Source organism: Spea bombifrons, chromosome 1, assembly GCF_027358695.1.
Source record: "Spea bombifrons isolate aSpeBom1 chromosome 1, aSpeBom1.2.pri, whole genome shotgun sequence".
NCBI lineage: Eukaryota > Metazoa > Chordata > Amphibia > Anura > Pelobatidae > Spea > Spea bombifrons.
The window spans coordinates 14,022,784-14,043,191 of record NC_071087.1 but is presented as its reverse complement, the minus strand read 5'-3'; the positions used below and the strand labels follow the sequence as shown (position 1 = coordinate 14,043,191).

Genomic DNA, 20,408 nt, shown 5'->3' with positions numbered 1-20,408 from the left:
TATGATAAATAAAAAGTAGTTGCTTGCTTTGTTAGTGAAGTCTATTACAATTTTGTATACAAAATATTGTGGGGAAAAAAGCATTCGAAGAGATGCTTAAAAAGTACAAGATTTGGTCAATTTTAATAGAAAAAAGTCCGCTCTGTATTTAGAACTGGTTTGTTTTTAAGTCTTTTCTTTGTGCCCTGGTTTTAGTTTTATAAATACGATTTTATCAGCTACAAGTCATAAGGCCAACACCCTGTAACGGGAATGCGTTACCGCTGCGATGTCATCGATAATTTGCTGCTGCTCCATCACTTGCAACCTCAGGAATTCTATCTCTTGCTCCTGGGCGACAGCGACTTCATCCAGAGACACATGATGCTTCAAAGAGTTATGTGTAGACAACTTCTCTTTCTGCAGAGGGAAAAAATAATAAAATATATAGGTTTATAAGAAAATCCACACGGCATGCAAGTACTCTTTCAAAACACACACTTATAGAAAGACAAAAAAATGGCATCAAATGAACATAAAGAAGCAAATATGTTAACACTAAATATTTTAACAGTACATTCAGGCTTCCTATCGGGTAAAGTCTATCGATATTCACCAAAAGTTAAGTAGCTATTTGATGGGATAAACCAGGTCCATGCAGACAGTTTATTCCACGTAACCACATTGTACGTTTATAGACGATCTAAAAATCTTTATACTAACAAAGAACATCATCATTTATACGGTTGTTATGCTTTTTCCCCCCTTCCGATCAACTATAAAACACAAAAAGATTAAAATGTAACCATAGGTACGAATGTATATTTTTTTATTCTGAGTAAACAAATATGTGATAAAAGGCTATATAATAACGCAGGCAGATCTGCAGAGAGAGAGGTGTGCAGAAACGCTTCTCTTTCTCAGTGAATCTGTCTGCATTATTCTGCCCTCTCGGAAGTAATTCCGCAAAAGGGTGGAGCCACAGCGACAGCCTCCCCACGTTCCTCCAATTGAGGAAGCACGTGTGCCCGGAGGTCCCGCCCTTTTGGAGAAGCGCTCCGGGGGGCCAGGTTAACAAAGCGGAACAAGAAGAGGCAAGAGGAAGCAGAGCTGCAGGAAAGGAGACAGGGACACGGAAGCGATCGGCGGAAAAGACAGGGAGACAGAGAGAGCACGAGAGACAGCGTGTCAGAGCATGAGTAAGAGAGAGCGAGAGCATGAGAGACAGCGTGTCAGAGCATGAGTAAGAGAGAGCGAGAGAGAGAGAGACAGACAGCGAGAGAGAGCGAGAGAGAGAGAGAGAGAGAGACAGCGAGAGAGAGAGAGAGAGAGAGAGAGAGAGAGAGAGAGAGAGAGAGAGAGAGAGAGAGAGAGAGAGAGAAAGAGAAAAAAAATAAAATAAAAAAACACAATGAAACGCAAACATTCAGAGCTCTCTGCTTCAAATCCTTTTGTTTCTTTGGGGTCCCTCCTTGTTTTCAGACTTTCTTACCAGTTCATGAAATTGGCAAATTTTTTTGTTTGTACAAATCCGAATACATACTTTGGGAAAAGAGGTAAGGAACGGAACCAGACACCGGTTTACATTACACACGTCCCGTACTACATCGAACGCGGCTTCTAAAACATTCTCACCAGTTCAGCGTTATCCCTTGACAGGGATTTTATTTTGTCTTCCATTCTCTGGATTGACTGTAGCATGTCCTCAATCTTCTTTGACATCCTTCTGTTCTTTTCACACAGAGGTTTCAGCTGGCTCTCTGCTTCTCTAGCTCGTTTCAGCTGTAATACAATAAATACATTTAAAAAAAAAAAAAAAAGGCACTCCTGCAAACTTTTCCCTTAAAGAAACTGATGTAGCCTCTCCGAAAAAGTGGCGGCGGGAACGATGATGAGACATGTTTGGACATTGTTATAATCTATGGCAGATATTGTCCTCAACAACATCAACATTGGCATCCTACTGGGAGAGCGTGTTTTGAAATTGTATTCCGAATACAGATTATTTACCAGTTCATTTCTCTCGTCAGACAGCAGAGTGTTTCTGTCCTCCAGTTTCCGTATGACCGCGTACAGCTCGGCAATCTTCAGCTGGAATCTCCTCAGGTCCCGGTCATCCACATGCTGATCCTGAAATAGGACACACAAATATGGAAATGAAAGATGGAGGCATGTATACAATAAGTAGTATCATTCATTGTCTATGATAGAGAATTGGTTCTTTAGAGAATATACCTCAACAGTGACAAGTCTCGTTCTTAGGACGTACCCTGCATACAGTCTATTGCGATCATTAAATCTGACACAGACTATTTCTAGTCTACCTTTAAGATAAAATAATATGGAGCGTCAAACTCTGGTCATCAACGGCCAGGATCAATACCTTTTGGATCAGTGTTCCACAATGTTGTTAATTATTTTAAATTGTGGTCCAATTTTGAAGTTCCTCTAGAATATGTAAGGAATGTACGTACCTTGCAATAATAAAAATAAATTAACTGACATGAAGGGGGGGGGCTGGCACCTGTAGACCGGCTGATCGCACATCTGCAGCACTGGCCAAACTGGACACTCACAGTCATATCCATAGTACATTTGGGGGCATCATTTGTCAAGTATTTTATATATTTATTAGACGTGTGCACAAAGGACATGGGAGGTGGTCGGCGGAGAAGGTAGGGAGACAAAATAAAACATTACGTATTGTTCTCAAAAAAAAAAAAAAGGTTACAACAGGTTGGAGAACAAGTGGCTTACCCAACGACAATCTAAAAATGCCTTACATGCCAATTAATAGAGATAATATCTTAGAACTGAGCTGTATCGGAGTTGAAAGGACATTGGCTATAGTGCAGGTGAATAAGTTTGCCCCATATAATGACATCCAGTAGAGTGCTATGGGGGGGGGGGGTCTGTTTATTAGACTGCCATTGATATTACCACATTCCCCAGCATCTCGGTGAAGTCCGCCACGCCGGCCGGAAGCTCTTTCTTTGGGCTGCTGTGGTAACGCTCAGCTTCTTTTGCCTGGACAAGCTGTTCATCCAAAGCCTCTTTCTGTAACAACAGTTTTTGTGTGTGACCGGTTTGCACGCCAAGCTCCTTTTCTAAAGCCAGGATCACGCGCTCTTTGCTTTTTATTTCATCCATCTAAAACAAATGCACAAAAAGAAAACAAGAAGGAATTAGTATATTTTCCTAATGCTTTGCTCAATCATGGTGCTCCTGTAGACTCTTATTATAATTATATATACACACACACCCACACACCCATACACACACATAATTTTAAGTCATAAAAAGGGGCAACTTTAATTTGGAAATTAAAAAATGCTTTGATCGCCGCAAAGTCCAATATATTTTTCAGGACCGTAATTGAAATTGTACATTTGCACTTCTGGGAGTAACACTGTAACTGGTTTAGCAGAAAACACAGAAAAATCCATAAAAGTTTGCTTCAAAAAAAGTTAACTTTGCACGATTCTCCAAACAGCAGCCAAAGTGACATTGTGTTTCTATGGTAACCGGCTTTTGTGAAGTCTGATGTGTTCCGTACTATAAGCTGCGTTCAGTAAATGAGGTCTTCTGCTTCGTTCGAAATCCCGGGCAATAACCAACTTCATGCCAAGAAGCCCAGTTGCTATGCCTCGGAGCAAGAATTAGACATTTCACACAGAACCCCCATCTAAAGAGGATTTATTCTTCTTGGAGACGGTACATTTTAACAGAAAAGGGTATGAAAAAAAAAGAAGCTCTGTTTGTATAAGACCTGGTCACTAGAAAACAAGATTTATACAAAATGTAAGAAAGCATGAAAGGTTATATAAATATCTCTTATTTATGGAATGCCTCACCCTGGCTTATCAGACTTAAAATACAACTTAATTGAAATACAAACACACAGAAGAAAGCCCTGCTCTCAAACTCCCATCACTCTTGGGCGGCAGCAACGGCTATAGTATTCATCAGCCAAAAATACATAGAACAAACACCAAAAATAGTTACCTGCGCACTATCCCAAACACCTGTGCTTATTTAGACAAATGGAGGTTTTTAGTTTCACTCCAATGGCCATTTAGTAGCAAGGTGAATTGTTCAGTGTAGGACTCGCCTAAGAAGTTTACCGTGAGGTGGCAGGCGAGCTTCCACTTTAAATGGCCATTGGAGTGAAACTAAAAAACCTCCATTTGTCTAAATAAGCACAGGTGTTTGGGATAGTGCGCAGGTAACTATTTTTGGTGTTTGTTAAAACCCACTTCTCCAGGCTCATTCCTCCTGCTTTCCTACTATTCTCCAGATATACCCCTCAATCATGAGTTACTCGGTTCATACGTCTAGTAGTAGAATTTATTTAAACAAAGTTTTCACTGCGATAGAAACAGAAATTGACAAGTGACCCATAGACCAATGTGGCTTCTATCCCTTTTTAGTAAATCCGACAGTGATTTAGAGAAAGTAACTCACCACTCTCCGAATATCCCGCTCACTTTCTCGCTTTATCCTTGCGATCTCATCCTGGTGAGTCTGATAGGCTGTCCGCAGGTCCGCGGCTTTGGTTTTATCTGCTTGCATGATATTGTTCAAGGTCTCCTCTGTCTGTTTCTTGCTGGTCTTTAGCTCCAGTATCTCCTGCTGTAACTTACTGCGCTCGTTGTCAAACGCCTTCCTGGCTTCCTCCTTGGCTTCGTTCAATAAAGCAGTTTTTACCTTGTCCGCTGCCCCGTCCCGCAAGACGTTCAGCGTAGACTGTAAACGCTGGATTTCACTGTCCTTGATTTTAACCGTGCGAGAGATTTCGAGTTCGTGTTGCCGTATCAAGGCCTCGCGGACGGACTGAAGCTCCTTCATTTTCTCCTCGTGGAGTTTGGCTTTGAGCTCAGAGATATATGCCGTGTGTCTGCGCTGCTCCTGCTTCGCATCTTGCAACCTTTCTCGAAGCTTCAGAACCTGCAAAAAGGTGTATATATATATACAGATATATCATTAAACAGCGGCCTATATTAAAAGTATAGAAGAAATCAGAAAGGCTAGGCAGGGTTACTGCTCAATCTGTCAATAAATCAAAGTGTTTACAAAGACCAACATAAAATACCTGAATAAGAACCATGCTCTCATTCACTATAATTCCAAAGGTAATCTCCAGTATCCCATACAGTACTTTAATATACATTATTTTGCCCCCTCTGTGGCCCCTTTTTACACAGCTGATTAGCTGCCTCAAGCTGCCACTCAGTGACAGAAACCTCGCTGAGCTAGTGCAGGAGCTGACTGACATTGAGCACACCGCCTTGGAACATGAGATGTGGTCGGCCAAACTTATCTCCTGCAAGCCTAGGAGCTGGTAGGTAAGGAAACAAGCAAATTAATTTCTTGGGGGGATGGGTTCTGCAGGAACCCTGCATGTGTTTGGAGGGTTCGTATTCAATGCTATGCAATGATATCCCGCATTCTAAAAGGAGTTAGTGCGGACCAACTCCTTCATGTTCGACCAAATGGTAAACGTCTTTAGAAGTAATTGCAATTTATACACATAACCGCACCAACAACCACAGAAATCATTCCACCCCGGCATTCTTTTCCAATACAATCCCCTTGCCAGAATATTTACAGACAAGAACGTCGCAAATTGCCACGCGTGATACCTTGGTTTTCTCCTGTTGGTACTCTATCTGGATGTGCGTCAGTTTCGTCCGAAGCTCTTCGTTGGCTGTCTGGAAAGCCTCCATCTCCATATCACACTTGTCTCCTTTAGCTCTGTTTTTCTTCGCCATTTTTTTTCTCCGAATTGTTTTAACCAAGCATAGATCCAATTTTTTTTTTTTAAAAGGGCGATTGTCACTTTGGCACAAGCTTATCAACTCTTTTTCAATTTGCACTTTGTTTGCGTGTCAATCTTCCCCCATCCTCCCTCGCCTGGGTTACCTGCCATTAGAAAGAGAAAAGCAAAAAAAAGAAAAATATATAAAAATGATCACCCAGAAGAAGAAAACCACCAAACAGAACAAAAGGGCACGTGAAACCATTTAACTAACCGTTCACTAAAGAAAAATAGATAAAGTATTTACAACAAGATAGAAATAAATAGTACGCTTATCACGGCAGTTTGGGGCACCAAGCGTAACCCCTTGGGGGGGGTCCCACTAAATAAAAGGTTTGCAGACCAATCAGTCCATCATCCAGTTTTGTAACCTGAAATATTTTGCTGACGTTATAGAGTTCCACAAAGTTCAAGGTATAAATACCAACCTCTACCCCGCTGTTCTCCATCAGATTCATGGAAAGAAAAAAAATAAAAGAAAAAGCCTCTATGGCTTAAAAGAGCAGCGTCTGGCGGGTAGACACTCACGGAGGTGAACAAGTTAAAGATGGACTGCAAGCGTTAAAGTTCCAGACACCTGAAGGAAACGTCTGGGAGGGGAACGACCAGAGCACTTGTTACACAACATCACATTATTTAAAAGACAGAGAAGGGAAACATATGAACCAAAAGCAAATAACCTCACCAAACAAAAAGCGAGCAGAATAGAATGTGGGCGATCCAACACACTATAGAAATCTACAAGACCTTCCCACGGCTATGACCGGTATTGTAATTCATACAATGACTGCACAGACAGTCAAACTTTGCCTTTTGTGAAACTGTCGTGCGGCTGTACTATAACCGGAGTTATTCGGTTTAATAGAGTATACTAAAACAAGATAAATGCGGTAGAACTGTATAAGGAGGGACGGAATAAGGCTTCACTGGCTGCTGTTCATCTCATAGCCCTGAACATATATAACGGTATACCTGTCCCAGGATCTTTTCACCCAACACAAGACCTCCGCAGAAGTTACTCGTTAATTAAGTACAAGGATTAACCACAGTCAGGGTGGTTAAGATGTGGAATACACTGGCACTGAGGTGGTTCTGGTATCTGGTACCCCCCCTCCACCTTTTGGGACATTATGAGATAAAATGTTTATTTCTTGAAGACAAGAGGTACTTGAAAGGACTGAACATGAACAACTTTTTTTTACCTATGGGTTCAGCATCAGTGCCAAAGGAACAGAAGCCTGTGTAACAGGAGAGGCCAGCGGACAATACAAAGGGATTTGCCCTCTAAACATCTCTAAACCAGGGGCGTCCAACCTGCGGCCCTCCAGCAGCAGCTGGACCTTCTCAAGCCAGAAGGACACATCTGGCCACCTGAATGCAGCTGGAGATTACTCGACTCCATTATCGATGCATTATGAAGGGCCAGCACCGCAGAAGAAACTCATTGGGGTCGGCACCACATAATGCATAGTAGCCATCTGAAATGTTTTGAAAAATCATTTTAAACATGGTTTAGTTAATAAACCCTACAGATTCTTTCAGACGCATTATCTTCCATCACAAATACCGGCCCACTTACCTAATCAGACGTTTAGATCCTTTGGAATAATGGAAAATTAACTAAAAGTCAAATATAAAGTACAATTCTGCCGTAGAAATAGCTGCTCCTTCAGCTTTTGGTGGGAATCATTATGAGACACACAAGCCGACACGCAACGTGGCTTTCTGCCGTGGACATGTTGTTTTAAGGTCGATGACGCATGTGAAGGAGCGGTCGGTATACAGAGCGTCTCGAGCAGAACAGGAGGATTAGAGGAACCGTTTAACTCCATGCATCACCTACAAAGACCCGAGCGACATCTGGATTCCCAGCTCGCTTCCATTCATTGCCGATTACACTAGAATAGCCCTTCTAAAGCTAGGAATATCAACTATTTCCAGAAAAAGTGTATTAATACCAGCCCAAAATTCACACACAAATGGTGTCAACAGGTTTTATTTACTTTGCTGTAGACCCAAAGTAAAAAACATTTTTTTTTCTTTCTTTCTTTGTCAGGATGCAAAATATCTCTGAAGCAATGGAGACCTCATCAGTCCCCGTTACACTCACAAAAGCAATGGTGCCACTGATGCCCTCAAATGTATCCCGGATCTTAAGTCTCACAACTTCTCCTTATGGCTATGACTGTATCAAACCGGTGGCCCTATAACCACTGGGAGGGCCCCTGGGCCAAGCTGCTCAGAGCCATAGAGAGCCCACAGAGTACGAGAACGCTTCTGTAAATGAATACGGAATGAAAGCATAATCCTGCGTACTGGTGAATGCAGAAACCTCTGCCTGAAATGCTTACAATTTGACCCATTTTTATTTTCCCCCCCAGGGACAATTGTCTCACCTAACATAAAAGTAGGTTATGGATTGGTTGTTGCCGTAGAAACTAAAAAGGCTCCTTGAACATTTCTGTGTAGTTTTTATTAGACTTGGGCACCAGGGGGCTCTTCGTGTTCGTCTTCGTGCTCGTCTTCGGGGAAAAAAAAATCTTCGTATTCCGCGAATATTCGCCCGTTCCTGTCTTCTCTTCGGGCGAATATTCGCGGACATTCTTCGTGCTCGTTTAATCTTCGTTTTCCTCCTGGTTGCCTAGCAGGGGTTAATACGGGGTTAATAACACATCACAGCAGCAGCAGCTGCCGTGAAGGTACGTGTGTGCAGCTCTATTGGTCGTTTCGGCAGGGGGCTGGTCTGGCATCAACGAGTGAATTGCAGAACTGCAGAATGCACTTCATTCGTTGATGGCAGGCGAGCCCCCTGCCGAAACGACCAATAGAGTTGCACACACATACCGAGGTGTACTGTCCATAGATGTTTAATAAAAGAATAGGGAATATTTTACATTTTTAAATTGATTTTGGACCACTTTACATGCCTAACATTTGCTACCTATTTACAATGGCATACTTTGCAACAACCCAACTTACTTATTGGACAGGACTGGAAAATAGCAGGACTGTCCACCAAAATCTTGGGTGTGTTGGCAGGTATGCTGATGGAAAAATGTTGGACAAGAACTAAAAAATAGCTTAGGGTTAATGTACGGTTATGTTTAAGATTAGTAGCAGTGCACTGGTTTGGTTAAAGATGGATTATGTCTAAATAATAATAATTTAATTTTAATGTTTTTTTTTAAAAAAAAATAGGGGTTTATTTAAATGTATTTTAAAGTTAGATTTATTATTTAGTACTTGATTATATTTATTAAATGTTTATAGTAGCGTTACCTACCGAGCTATACCTACCTATGTGTATTTGCATTTTGCATACCTAGTTTAGCTAAATTAGATGGGACAGGACTGGAAAAAAGCAGGACTGTCCCTGAAAAAGTTGGGTCTGTTGGCAGGTATGTGGATGGAAAAATGTTATAGGGTGAAGTGTGAGTTATAGTGTTAATGTAATGCTATTAGTGAGTGAAGGCCAGGGCAAATAACAAGGAAAAGGTCCTTGTGTTTTGTGCATTGTAAGTGTGTGTGTATGTGTGTTATGTGTGATGTCACTGTGTGTTATATGTGTTATATGTGTTATTGTGTGTGTTATGTTTGGTTGGTTGTGTATCAGAAGGAAAATAATGAAATGGAAAAGGAAATGGGAAAGGCAAATGAGTGGGCAATTGGCGACCCGCTCACCTGTTTCACCCCAGGGCAAAGCACCCAAACACTGTCAGTCTTAGACGTTTGGCAGCAGACTTCCAGAGCTCAGACACAAGGCCCTAGCGTAAGCTGGCCACTCCGGCGGAGGTAGCAGGCGTTGCCACACCGCAAACAGAGGCAGCCAGGGGGGAGAAACTGCCCTTACCATTAGGGACATTTTGGGCATGACTCTAGCCAGGAAGCGAACTGGCAGAGAAGAGATGCTGGCACCACCACCAGCAGCAGCATTGAAAAATGGGAAAGGCGAATGAGTGGGCAATTGGCGACCCACTCACCTGTTTCACCCCAGGGCAAAGCACCCAAACACTGTCAGTCTTAGACGTTTGGCAGCAGACTTCCAGAGCTCAGACACAAGGCCCTAGCGTAAGCTGGCCACTCCGGCGGAGGTAGCAGGCGTTGCCACACCGCAAACAGAGGCAGCCAGGGGGGAGAAACTGCCCTTACCATTAGGGACATTTTGGGCATGACTCTAGCCAGGAAGCGAACTGGCAGAGAAGAGATGCTGGCACCACCACCAGCAGCAGCATTGAAAAATGGGAAAGGCGAATGAGTGGGCAATTGGCGACCCACTCACCTGTTTCACCCCAGGGCAAAGCACCCAAACACTGTCAGTCTTAGACGTTTGGCAGCAGACTTCCAGAGCTCAGACACAAGGCCCTAGCGTAAGCTGGCCACTCCGGCGGAGGTAGCAGGCGTTGCCACACCGCAAACAGAGGCAGCCAGGGGGGAGAAACTGCCCTTACCATTAGGGACATTTTGGGCATGACTCTAGCCAGGAAGCGAACTGGCAGAGAAGAGATGCTGGCACCACCACCAGCAGCAGCATTGAAAAATGGGAAAGGCGAATGAGTGGGCAATTGGCGACCCACTCACCTGTTTCACCCCAGGGCAAAGCACCCAAACACTGTCAGTCTTAGACGTTTGGCAGCAGACTTCCAGAGCTCAGACACAAGGCCCTAGCGTAAGCTGGCCACTCCGGCGGAGGTAGCAGGCGTTGCCACACCGCAAACAGAGGCAGCCAGGGGGGAGAAACTGCCCTTACCATTAGGGACATTTTGGGCATGACTCTAGCCAGGAAGCGAACTGGCAGAGAAGAGATGCTGGCACCACCACCAGCAGCAGCATTGAAAAATGGGAAAGGCGAATGAGTGGGCAATTGGCGACCCACTCACCTGTTTCACCCCAGGGCAAAGCACCCAAACACTGTCAGTCTTAGACGTTTGGCAGCAGACTTCCAGAGCTCAGACACAAGGCCCTAGCGTAAGCTGGCCACTCCGGCGGAGGTAGCAGGCGTTGCCACACCGCAAACAGAGGCAGCCAGGGGGGAGAAACTGCCCTTACCATTAGGGACATTTTGGGCATGACTCTAGCCAGGAAGCGAACTGGCAGAGAAGAGATGCTGGCACCACCACCAGCAGCAGCATTGAAAAATGGGAAAGGCGAATGAGTGGGCAATTGGCGACCCACTCACCTGTTTCACCCCAGGGCAAAGCACCCAAACACTGTCAGTCTTAGACGTTTGGCAGCAGACTTCCAGAACTCAGACACAAGGCCCTAGCGTAAGCTGGCCACTCCGGCGGAGGTAGCAGGCGTTGCCACACCGCAGACAGACGCAGCCAGGGGGGAGAAACTGCCCTTACCATTAGGGACATTTTGGGCATGACTCTAGCCAGGAAGCGAACTGGCAGAGAAGAGATGCTGGCACCACCACCAGCAGCAGCATTGAAAAGGCGAATGAGTGGGCAATTGGCGACCCACTCACCTGTTTCACCCCAGGGCAAAGCACCCAAACACTGTCAGTCTTAGACGTTTGGCAGCAGACTTCCAGAGCTCAGACACAAGGCCCTAGCGTAAGCTGGCCACTCCGGCGGAGGTAGCAGGCGTTGCCACACCGCAGACAGAGGCAGCCAGGGGGGAGAAACTGCCCTTACAATTAGGGACATTTTGGGCATGACTCTAGCCAGGAAGCGAACTGGCAGAGAAGAGATGCTGGCACCACCACCAGCAGCAGCATTGAAAAGGCGAATGAGTGGGCAATTGGCGACCCACTCACCTGTTTCACCCCAGGGCAAAGCACCCAAACACTGTCAGTCTTAGACGTTTGGCAGCAGACTTCCAGAGCTCAGACACAAGGCCCTAGCGTAAGCTGGCCACTCCGGCGGAGGTAGCAGGCGTTGCCACACCGCAGACAGAGGCAGCCAGGGGGGAGAAACTGCCCTTACAATTAGGGACATTTTGGGCATGACTCTAGCCAGGAAGCGAACTGGCAGAGAAGAGATGCTGGCACCACCACCAGCAGCAGCATTGAAAAGGCGAATGAGTGGGCAATTGGCGACCCGCTCACCTGTTTCACCCCAGGGCAAAGCACCCAAACACTGTCAGTCTTAGACGTTTGGCAGCAGACTTCCAGAGCTCAGACACAAGGCCCTAGCGTAAGCTGGCCACTCCGGCGGAGGTAGCAGGCGTTGCCACACCGCAAACAGAGGCAGCCAGGGGGGAGAAACTGCCCTTACCATTAGGGACATTTTGGGCATGACTCTAGCCAGGAAGCGAACTGGCAGAGAAGAGATGCTGGCACCACCACCAGCAGCAGCATTGAAAAATGGGAAAGGCGAATGAGTGGGCAATTGGCGACCCACTCACCTGTTTCACCCCAGGGCAAAGCACCCAAACACTGTCAGTCTTAGACGTTTGGCAGCAGACTTCCAGAGCTCAGACACTAGGCCCTAGCGTAAGCTGGCCACTCCGGCGGAGGTAGCAGGCGTTGCCACACCGCAGACAGAGGCAGCCAGGGGGGAGAAACTGCCCTTACCATTAGGGACATTTGATTCATGACACTAGCCAGGAAGCGAACTGGCATCGAAGAGACACTGGCACCACCAGCAGCAGCAGCAGAATTGGGAAAGGCGAATGAGTGGGCAATTGGCGACCCACTCACCTGTTTCACCCCAGAGCAAAGCATCCAAACACTGTCAGTCCTTGGCGTTTGGGAGCGGACTTCCAGAGCTCAGACACAAGGCCCTAGCGTAAGCTGGCTACATTGGCGGAGGTAGCAGGCGTTGCCACACCGCAGCAAGTGCAACCAGGGGGGAGAAACTGCCCTTACCATAAGGGACAATTAAGGCATGACACTAGCCAGGAAGCGAACTGGCAGAGAAGAGATGCTGGCACCACCACCAGCAGCAGCAGCAGCAGCATTGGAAAAGGCAAATGAGTGGGCAATTGACGACCCGCTCACCTGTTTCACCCCAGGGCAAAGCATCCAAAGACTGTCAGTCCTTGGCGTTTGGGAGCGGACTTCCAGAACTCAGACACAAGGCCCTAGCGTAAGCTGGCTACATTGGCGGAGGTAGCAGGCATTGCCACACCGCAGCAAGTGCAACCAGGGGGGAGAAACTGCCCTTACCATAAGGGACATTTGAGGCATGACACTAGCCAGGAAGCGAACTGGCAGAGAAGAGACACTGGCACCACCACCAGCAGCAGCAGCAGCAGCATTGGAAAAGGCGAATGAGTGGGCAATTGACGACCCGCTCACCTGTTTCACCCCAGGGCAAAGCATCCAAAGACTGTCAGTCCTTGGCGTTTGGGAGCGGACTTACAGAGCTCAGACACTAGGCCCTAGCGTAAATTGGCTACACCAGCGGAGGTAGCAGGCATTGCCACACCGCAGCAAGTGCAACCAGGGGGGAGAAACTGCCCTTACCATAAGGGACATTTGAGGCATGACACTAGCCAGGAAGCGAACTGGCAGAGAAGAGACACTGGCACCACCACCAGCAGCAGCAGCAGCAGCATTGGGAAAGGCGAATGAGTGGGCAATTGACGACCCGCTCACCTGTTTCACCCCAGGGCAAAGCATCCAAGCACTGTCAGTCCTTGGCGTTTGGGAGCAGACCTACAGAACTCAGACACAAGGCCCTAGCGTAAGCTGGCTACACCGGCGGAGGTAGCAGGCGTTGCCACACCGCAGCAAGTGCAACCAGGGGGGAGAAACTACCCTTACCATCAGGGACATTCGAGGCATGACACTAGCCAGGAAGCGAACTGGCATTGAAGAGAGACACTGGCACCACCACCAGCAGCAGCAGAATTGGGAAAGGCGAATGAGTGGGCAATTGACGACCCGCTCACCTGTTTCACCCCAGGGCAAAGCATCCAAGCACTGTCAGTCCTTGGCGTTTGGGAGCAGACCTACAGAACTCAGACACAAGGCCCTAGCGTAAGCTGGCTACACCGGCGGAGGTAGCAGGCGTTGCCACACCGCAGCAAGTGCAACCAGGGGGGAGAAACTACCCTTTCCATTAGGGACATCTGAGGCATGATTTCAGCCAGGAAGCGAACTGGCAAAAGATACTGGCACCACCACCAGCAGCAGCGTTGGAAACGGAAAAAGGTGAATGAGTGGGCAATTGACGACCCACTCACCTGTTTCACCCCAGGGCAAAGCATCCAAAGACTGTCAGTCCTAGGCGTTTGGGAGCGGACTTACAGAGCTCAGACACTAGGCCCTAGCGTAAATTGGCTACACCAGCGGAGGTAGCAGGCATTGCCACACCGCAGCAAGTGCAACCAGGGGGAGAAACTACCTTAAACATTAGAGAGAAAAAATTTAACTTTCCAAGCTAAGAGCTGGGTAACCCAATTTGGGCAGATTGAATTTAAGAAAGGCAATCTGCTCCATGAGATGAGGTGCCATGCGTGAGCGCTGTGGACTCAGTATGTTTCCAGTCATAGAAAACACGCGCTCACTTTGAACAGTGGTTGGCGGACATGATAGAAGCTGCTGCGCAACCCATGAGAGTGCAGGCCACACACTCTTCTTTTCATCCCAGTAGCTAAGAGGATCAACATTAGGAGCAGAAGGAACTTCACAGAGGTAAAGTTTGACCATTTCAGCAGCACTACTCTCCTTTCTGCTGCTAGCTCTGTCAGATGGTCCAACTATACTGCCAAGTGCCTCTTCCCAAAACGCAGCTGCTCCACTCAGCTGTGTTGTGCTGCTTGTGGCACTGCTGCTGATGCTGCTGCTAGGGGTAGCAGACCACATCATCTCTTCCTCCTCCTGCACCTCACCCTCCTCGGACAGCATTCCCATTTTACGCTGCCAGTCACGCACCTTGTTGACCAATTGCTCCCGGTAGCTACTGAGAACATTGAATTTCAAAGCTAGCTTTCCCTTAATTCTTGGATCACAAAGGCACGCTAGCATCATTTCGGGACTCTCTTCCATTCGCTTGCGAAGGTGTACTTTTAGCAGATCCTTCAGCTTCCTGACTATGGCTGCTACGTCAGGATGTAGAGTGCCACCTTGAACAGCCTCACGGTTTCCAAGGAACACATCCATCTTGCTGCCTAGATGGGAGAACACTGGGATTACCTGGGCCAGACTGGCAGTGTTTGAGCTTAAATTTTCTGTGGCATCCCTGAATGGTTTAAGGACTGCCACTAGCTGGGCGATCACTGTCCAATCCTCCCTATTCAATGGAGAGGTAATCCCAATATTGTGCTCTGAGGCAAGATTATGGATTGCCCTCTGCTGCTCCAAAATCCTCTCTAGCATGTCTAACGTGGAGTTCCACCGTGTACTGACATCCTGACGTAGGCAGTGTACGGGAAGACCTGACCTCTCTTGCTCTTCCCTCAAAAGTTGGCTAGCCTTAACACTATGGTGAAAGTGCCCAGCGATCTTTCTGCAGCGGGACAGAACTACTGCTGCCACATTAGTTCCTTCTGACATTGCTGCCTTCACTACAAGATGGATGATGTGGGCTGCACAGCGCACACCAACAATATGACCATCTCGCAGCGCTTTCACCATATTGGCACCTCCGTCAGTTACCACAAAACCAACTTCAACATTGGTGCCCGCCTCTGCTCCCACCCAAAGGCTAAACATTTTCCTAATCGCATGCAGAATATTTTGGGAAGTGTGCTTTTCATCCATCACTTCTGCATGGAGAAGGAATGATCGGTAGCCTGCTGCAGCAACTTCCTTAGACACACCGGGCTGCCACCAGTGTGCTGTCAAAGAAAGAAAGGCATGCTGGGCGCTAGGTGCACTCCACAAATCTGTAGTGAAATGAACACACTGACCAGCAGCCTTGGAAAGCTCCTCTTTCACTGCTGCAACACAGGACCGATACAGCGAGGGGACAATGTTCCTGCTGAAAGTGGAACGTGACGGAACTGTGTATTGTGGAGCCACAGCCGCCATCAATTGTTTGAAAGGCTCCCCTTCAATCATGGAGAAGGATGCCCCTCCAACAGCAATGAACTGACCAATAAGTCGCGTTACTTTATTGGCCTGCTGTTTGGGCATCGTTCTCTTGGAGTGGAATGCCCCAAATTCTTCCAGGGTGGGCTGGGCATGCAGTGCTCCAACCTGCCTTGGTCTCTGGCTGCCAGCACTAGTTGCTGCTGCTGCTGCTGCTATTGGCTCAGAAGAAGAAGCTGTTGGGGTTTTTCCACGGCCACCAGCTATGCTGCCTGCACTAAGTTTTACCTCTGCATCTTTCCCCAATAGCACAGCGTTGTGTTGAGTGCTGAGGTGATGCTTCATGCTAGCACTGGTAAAATGGCCAGACACTTTCCCTCTGCTTATTAGCTTCCCACAATGTTTGCACTTTCCATAGCGCCCTTCTTCAACATTTTCAAAGTGCTCCCAAATTGGGGCGCGCATAGCCTTGGAGTGTGCCTTGGGTGCTGCTCTTACTGCTCGGGGTGGATGAACAGAGGCAGAACTAGTGGTGGTGGGACTGGTGGTAACAGTACTGGCCATAGTGGGACTGCTAATTGCTTTAGATTTGCTAGGTTTTGCTGCTGCTGCTGGTGGTGGTGATGGTGATGATCGTAGCGGAGAAGGTGGAGGCTCAGGGGAAAATTGTGCACTAGTCATTTGGACACTGCTCCCTGAGGAATCTGATTCCTGACCACTCATCTCCTCTACTTCCTCTGGCTCATAGTCTAGCTCTTCATTAGCCAGATCGAATGGAATTCCTGCTAGGCTGGAGCTAAGACTGATATCGTCGTGAGACTCGTGACTAGTAGTAGTGCGAGCAGGAAGAATAGACTCTGCACTTGGCCTCTCAGTCTCAGGCTCCTCTGCTACCTCGCTAGGTGGAGTTCCACTATGTGTAGCCCTCTCTCTAACTGTCTTTACAAAAATTTTGTAAGGACTTGGTGGCTTGCTAGAGGTACTAGGAGGACATGGCGTGGCGGTACCAGTGGGAACAGTAGGCGCAGCACTAGTGGTGGTAGAGGCGGTAGAGGTGGGGGTGGTGGTGGTGGTGGTTTTCCCTACAAAGGAATGAGATCGCTTTGGTTTGGGACCCCTCTGAGTCTTGCTGCTAATTTGGCTCTGCTTGGTACCTTGCATGCTGCTGGTGGATGGGGAAGATGCTGCTTGGGGCAAAAGGCACTTCTTTTTAGTCACTGGGCTGGTACTACTTGTGCTACCCTTTAACTTTGAACGTGCTTCTGGTGCTTTAGGCTTTCCGTAAAAAACCATAGAGCTTGTGGGCCTAGCCGCACTACTACTGCCTGCTTTTGGTGCCTTTCCTTTACTTGATGATCCTTCAAGCAATGCTTCCCCAAATGATAAGCGAGAGCTTGGCCTACTTGGCCGACTAGACTGACGCAAAGGCTGCATCTTAGAACTGGTGGTGGTGCTGGTGGTGGTGCTGGTGGTGGTGGTGGTGGTGGTAGATGGAGCTTGTCCCTCCTTAGTCCCAAAAGGAGGATCCATTTCAAATTTTGTGTTGTGTGTGTAGTGTAGTGTAGTGTAGTGTAGTGTAGTGTAGTGTAGTGTAGTGTTTAAAAAACTATAAAAAAAAAAATAAAAAAATAAAAATAAAAAAAAGGAAAAACGAATTAAAGACAAAAAAATTAGAGGAAGTTCTCTTCAGTGCTACTGCTTAAAAAGTAAAACTATGCACTACTGCACTGTGCTGTGTGCAATCTGCCAAAATCCTAAAGTTATTTAAATTATTAACTCAAGATTAACTATTTAATAACTAGCAGTATTTTATTTTTAATTTGAATTTACACGGGCCTAAGAGCTTAGCCTACTACTATGCTAGCCTAAAGCTATATTTCCTTACTATAAGTCTACCTCTAGGCAGACGCTCTCAAACCCACTAAGCTAAAGTGAGGTTAAATCAGATTCAGTATATGATTTATTAATTAATATTAAGTTATATAATATTAATAGATTAGAACTAATTTACTTATATATTATGTATTATAGATAGAAGAATATAGATTATGAATTAGAATTTAGAATTAGAATTACTTATATTATAGATTATGAATTAGAATATTATTATTTATAATATATTATAGATTAAGATTAAAGAAGATTAGAATTATTTTAGTACTACAGCTAGTAGCTTGAAGCTTTGCTTAGTACAGCTCGTCACAGTCAATTTTTCTTGAAAAGAATTAGAAATAAAATAAAATGTCACAGCAAAACAGTTATCTTCACTGCTTGCTGCACTCACTAGCCCAACAAGTTCACTTCACTGATGGACTGAGGTGAGCAAAACACTAAGGGTACTTTTAATAAAATTGAAATAAAATGTAAAATAAATGAGAAAATCTTTGCAAAACAGTTAACGTCACTGCTTGCTGATCAAAAAAAAACACAGCACTTATGCGGCTGCACTCACTAGCCCAACAAGTTCACTTCACTGATGGACTGAGGTGAGCAAAACAAATGAAATAAAATGAAAGATTAATTAAGAAAAATTGACTTGGTCTCTTACTGTTGCTAAAACAAAGCACAAACTATAGAGCTGCAGCACCAGTACTAATAAGATTAGCTGAACTATACGCTAGTAGTAATTAATTAATATTATTACTTTTATTTATAGCTAATTTAATTAACTATTAAGATAAGAAAGAATTAGAGAATTATTGATATTACTGATTTTAGATTAGACACTAGTAGATGTTCTGAATGTCTACAGTACACTCTACACTAGTATACTATTACTAACTATAACTGACAAATATATATATTTTATAATGAATTCAATTATTAATTATATTAATTAATATTACTGATTTTAAATTAGACACTAGTAGATGAATGTCTACAGTACACTCTACACTAGTATACTATAGTATATATATATATATGACTGACAAATATATATATATATATATAATATTATAATGAACTATTAAATTATAGATTCTATTAAATTGTAATTTATAAATTCTATTTAATTTATTTAAGCAGGACAGGCAATAGGCACTAGTGCCAGCCCAGGGCAAGGGCACCCCAGTGCCACTGAGGCACTGGGTGCACTGTCAACTCAACAGCACTTACACTAAAGTTGATGACAAATTAATTTTAAAAAAATTAAATTAATCAAATTATTATTATTAAATATATTAATTAAGTAGCACTGAAGTGAGGATGAAGTACACTGTGAGAAATGGCAGGCTAAGGCTTACCAGTCTCACACAGAACAGAACAATCTCTCTGTAACGCTCGGATGCAGCACAGCAGTGTTGCCAAAGCAGTCACAGCGAAAAATGAATGGATCTCTCAGGCAAGCTCTGGTCTTATAAAGGCGCCTTCAGAATTCAAAAAACAGCAGCACAGGCATTGGACGAGACCCTTAGCGTTACGTCACAAGAGTGAGCTGATTGGACAGACGAGGATCAGCTCACTCCTGTTTGAAATTTTGGCGGTTGCGCGGCAAAAACGAAGACGATCACGAAGAATCTTCGATTCTTCGTGATTGTGAGTCTTCGTCTTCGCCTACGGTTTGCCGGCACTGTATTCTGTTCTACGTTCCTTCGGAACGAACAAAAAAACGGCCTCTTCGTGCTCGTTTTCATGTTCGCCCGAAGACGAATGCACAAGTCTAGTTTTTATGCAATTAAACCTTTAGAAGAAAGACTGCAATGACAGATCTGCGAAGGCTTATAAATATATACTTAACACGCTACACGTGCAATCAACGAAACAGACACATTACAGGGCATCTTATGGGAACAGACACATTACAGGGCTTTAGGAGAGGATGTGTTACATAGATGTGCCGTTACCCTGTGACGTGATAGCGATCACAGAGTGTAAAGCTCATTTCTGAAAGCAATATGTTTACACATGAGCCATCGGCAATGCTGGCAAGCACGTTTCCAAATGTTCTATATGGAGCCGTAAATTAGCTTCTGTATATGGCAAGGTTATCGCATACAGCAACTGCCTGGATACCCAACATGCCTTCCACATTCAAACAATATTACGAGAAAAAACGGTCATAAAACAAAATCTACAGATCTAAAACAATAAAATACACCTACCACGACACTTTTCTTCCTTTCGTTTTCTGCACCCACTTGCTTCACTGCATTTCCTTTTGTAAGAAAACCACACGTCGGCGTCATTTACCTACAGCCCGGCATCCTGAGCGATAGAGCGACAGCTCGGGCTGAAGCGTGAGTGTTACAAGCAGATAACCCCGCGTGCCTTAAAAACAACGTGACCTTCCCGGGGCTCAAGCGGCAATAAGAGAAGCCACAGCCATGAGACTTGGGATTACGTATTGTGTTTGATCTACAATCAAATATACATACATACATACATACATACATACATACATACAATGTAGGAGCCGTACGGTCAGAGGCCAATGTAGAACAACACAAGAGCGTTCAATGCCAGCGGTAACATTCTAAGAGCTATAAGGACACAGCCAGCTAGCAGAAGAAAATATAAAGCGTTATGTGGACAATCTGTTGGGCTTCTCGAGGTTTAAGTTAACATTTTGTATATAGCACCTGCAGATACTGTAGCGCCGTTACAATAGAGGAGCAGCGAAGGCAATATCAACAGACGAACAGGAGGGCGTACAATCTATAAGCGCTGCGTAAATTGCTTGCGCTATAT

At 45.3% G+C, this 20,408-nt stretch overlaps 1 protein-coding gene across 1 annotated transcript in view; it reads right to left on the bottom strand.

Moving 5' to 3' along the window:
- The window catches only part of JAKMIP1 (janus kinase and microtubule interacting protein 1), a 48,361-nt gene extending 28,372 nt beyond the window's left edge, over positions 1-19,989 (bottom strand). The window contains exons 1-7 of the mRNA XM_053458264.1: positions 19,823-19,989; positions 5,622-5,901; positions 4,444-4,926; positions 2,920-3,129; positions 1,990-2,109; positions 1,615-1,761; positions 262-399 (exon numbers count right to left, since the gene is read on the bottom strand). Coding sequence (XP_053314239.1) covers positions 262-399; positions 1,615-1,761; positions 1,990-2,109; positions 2,920-3,129; positions 4,444-4,926; positions 5,622-5,750 — 1,227 coding nt within the window. The 5' untranslated portion in view covers positions 5,751-5,901; positions 19,823-19,989. The remainder of the gene's footprint in view (positions 1-261; positions 400-1,614; positions 1,762-1,989; positions 2,110-2,919; positions 3,130-4,443; positions 4,927-5,621; positions 5,902-19,822) is intronic.
- Between the last annotated feature and the right edge of the window lie 419 nt (positions 19,990-20,408).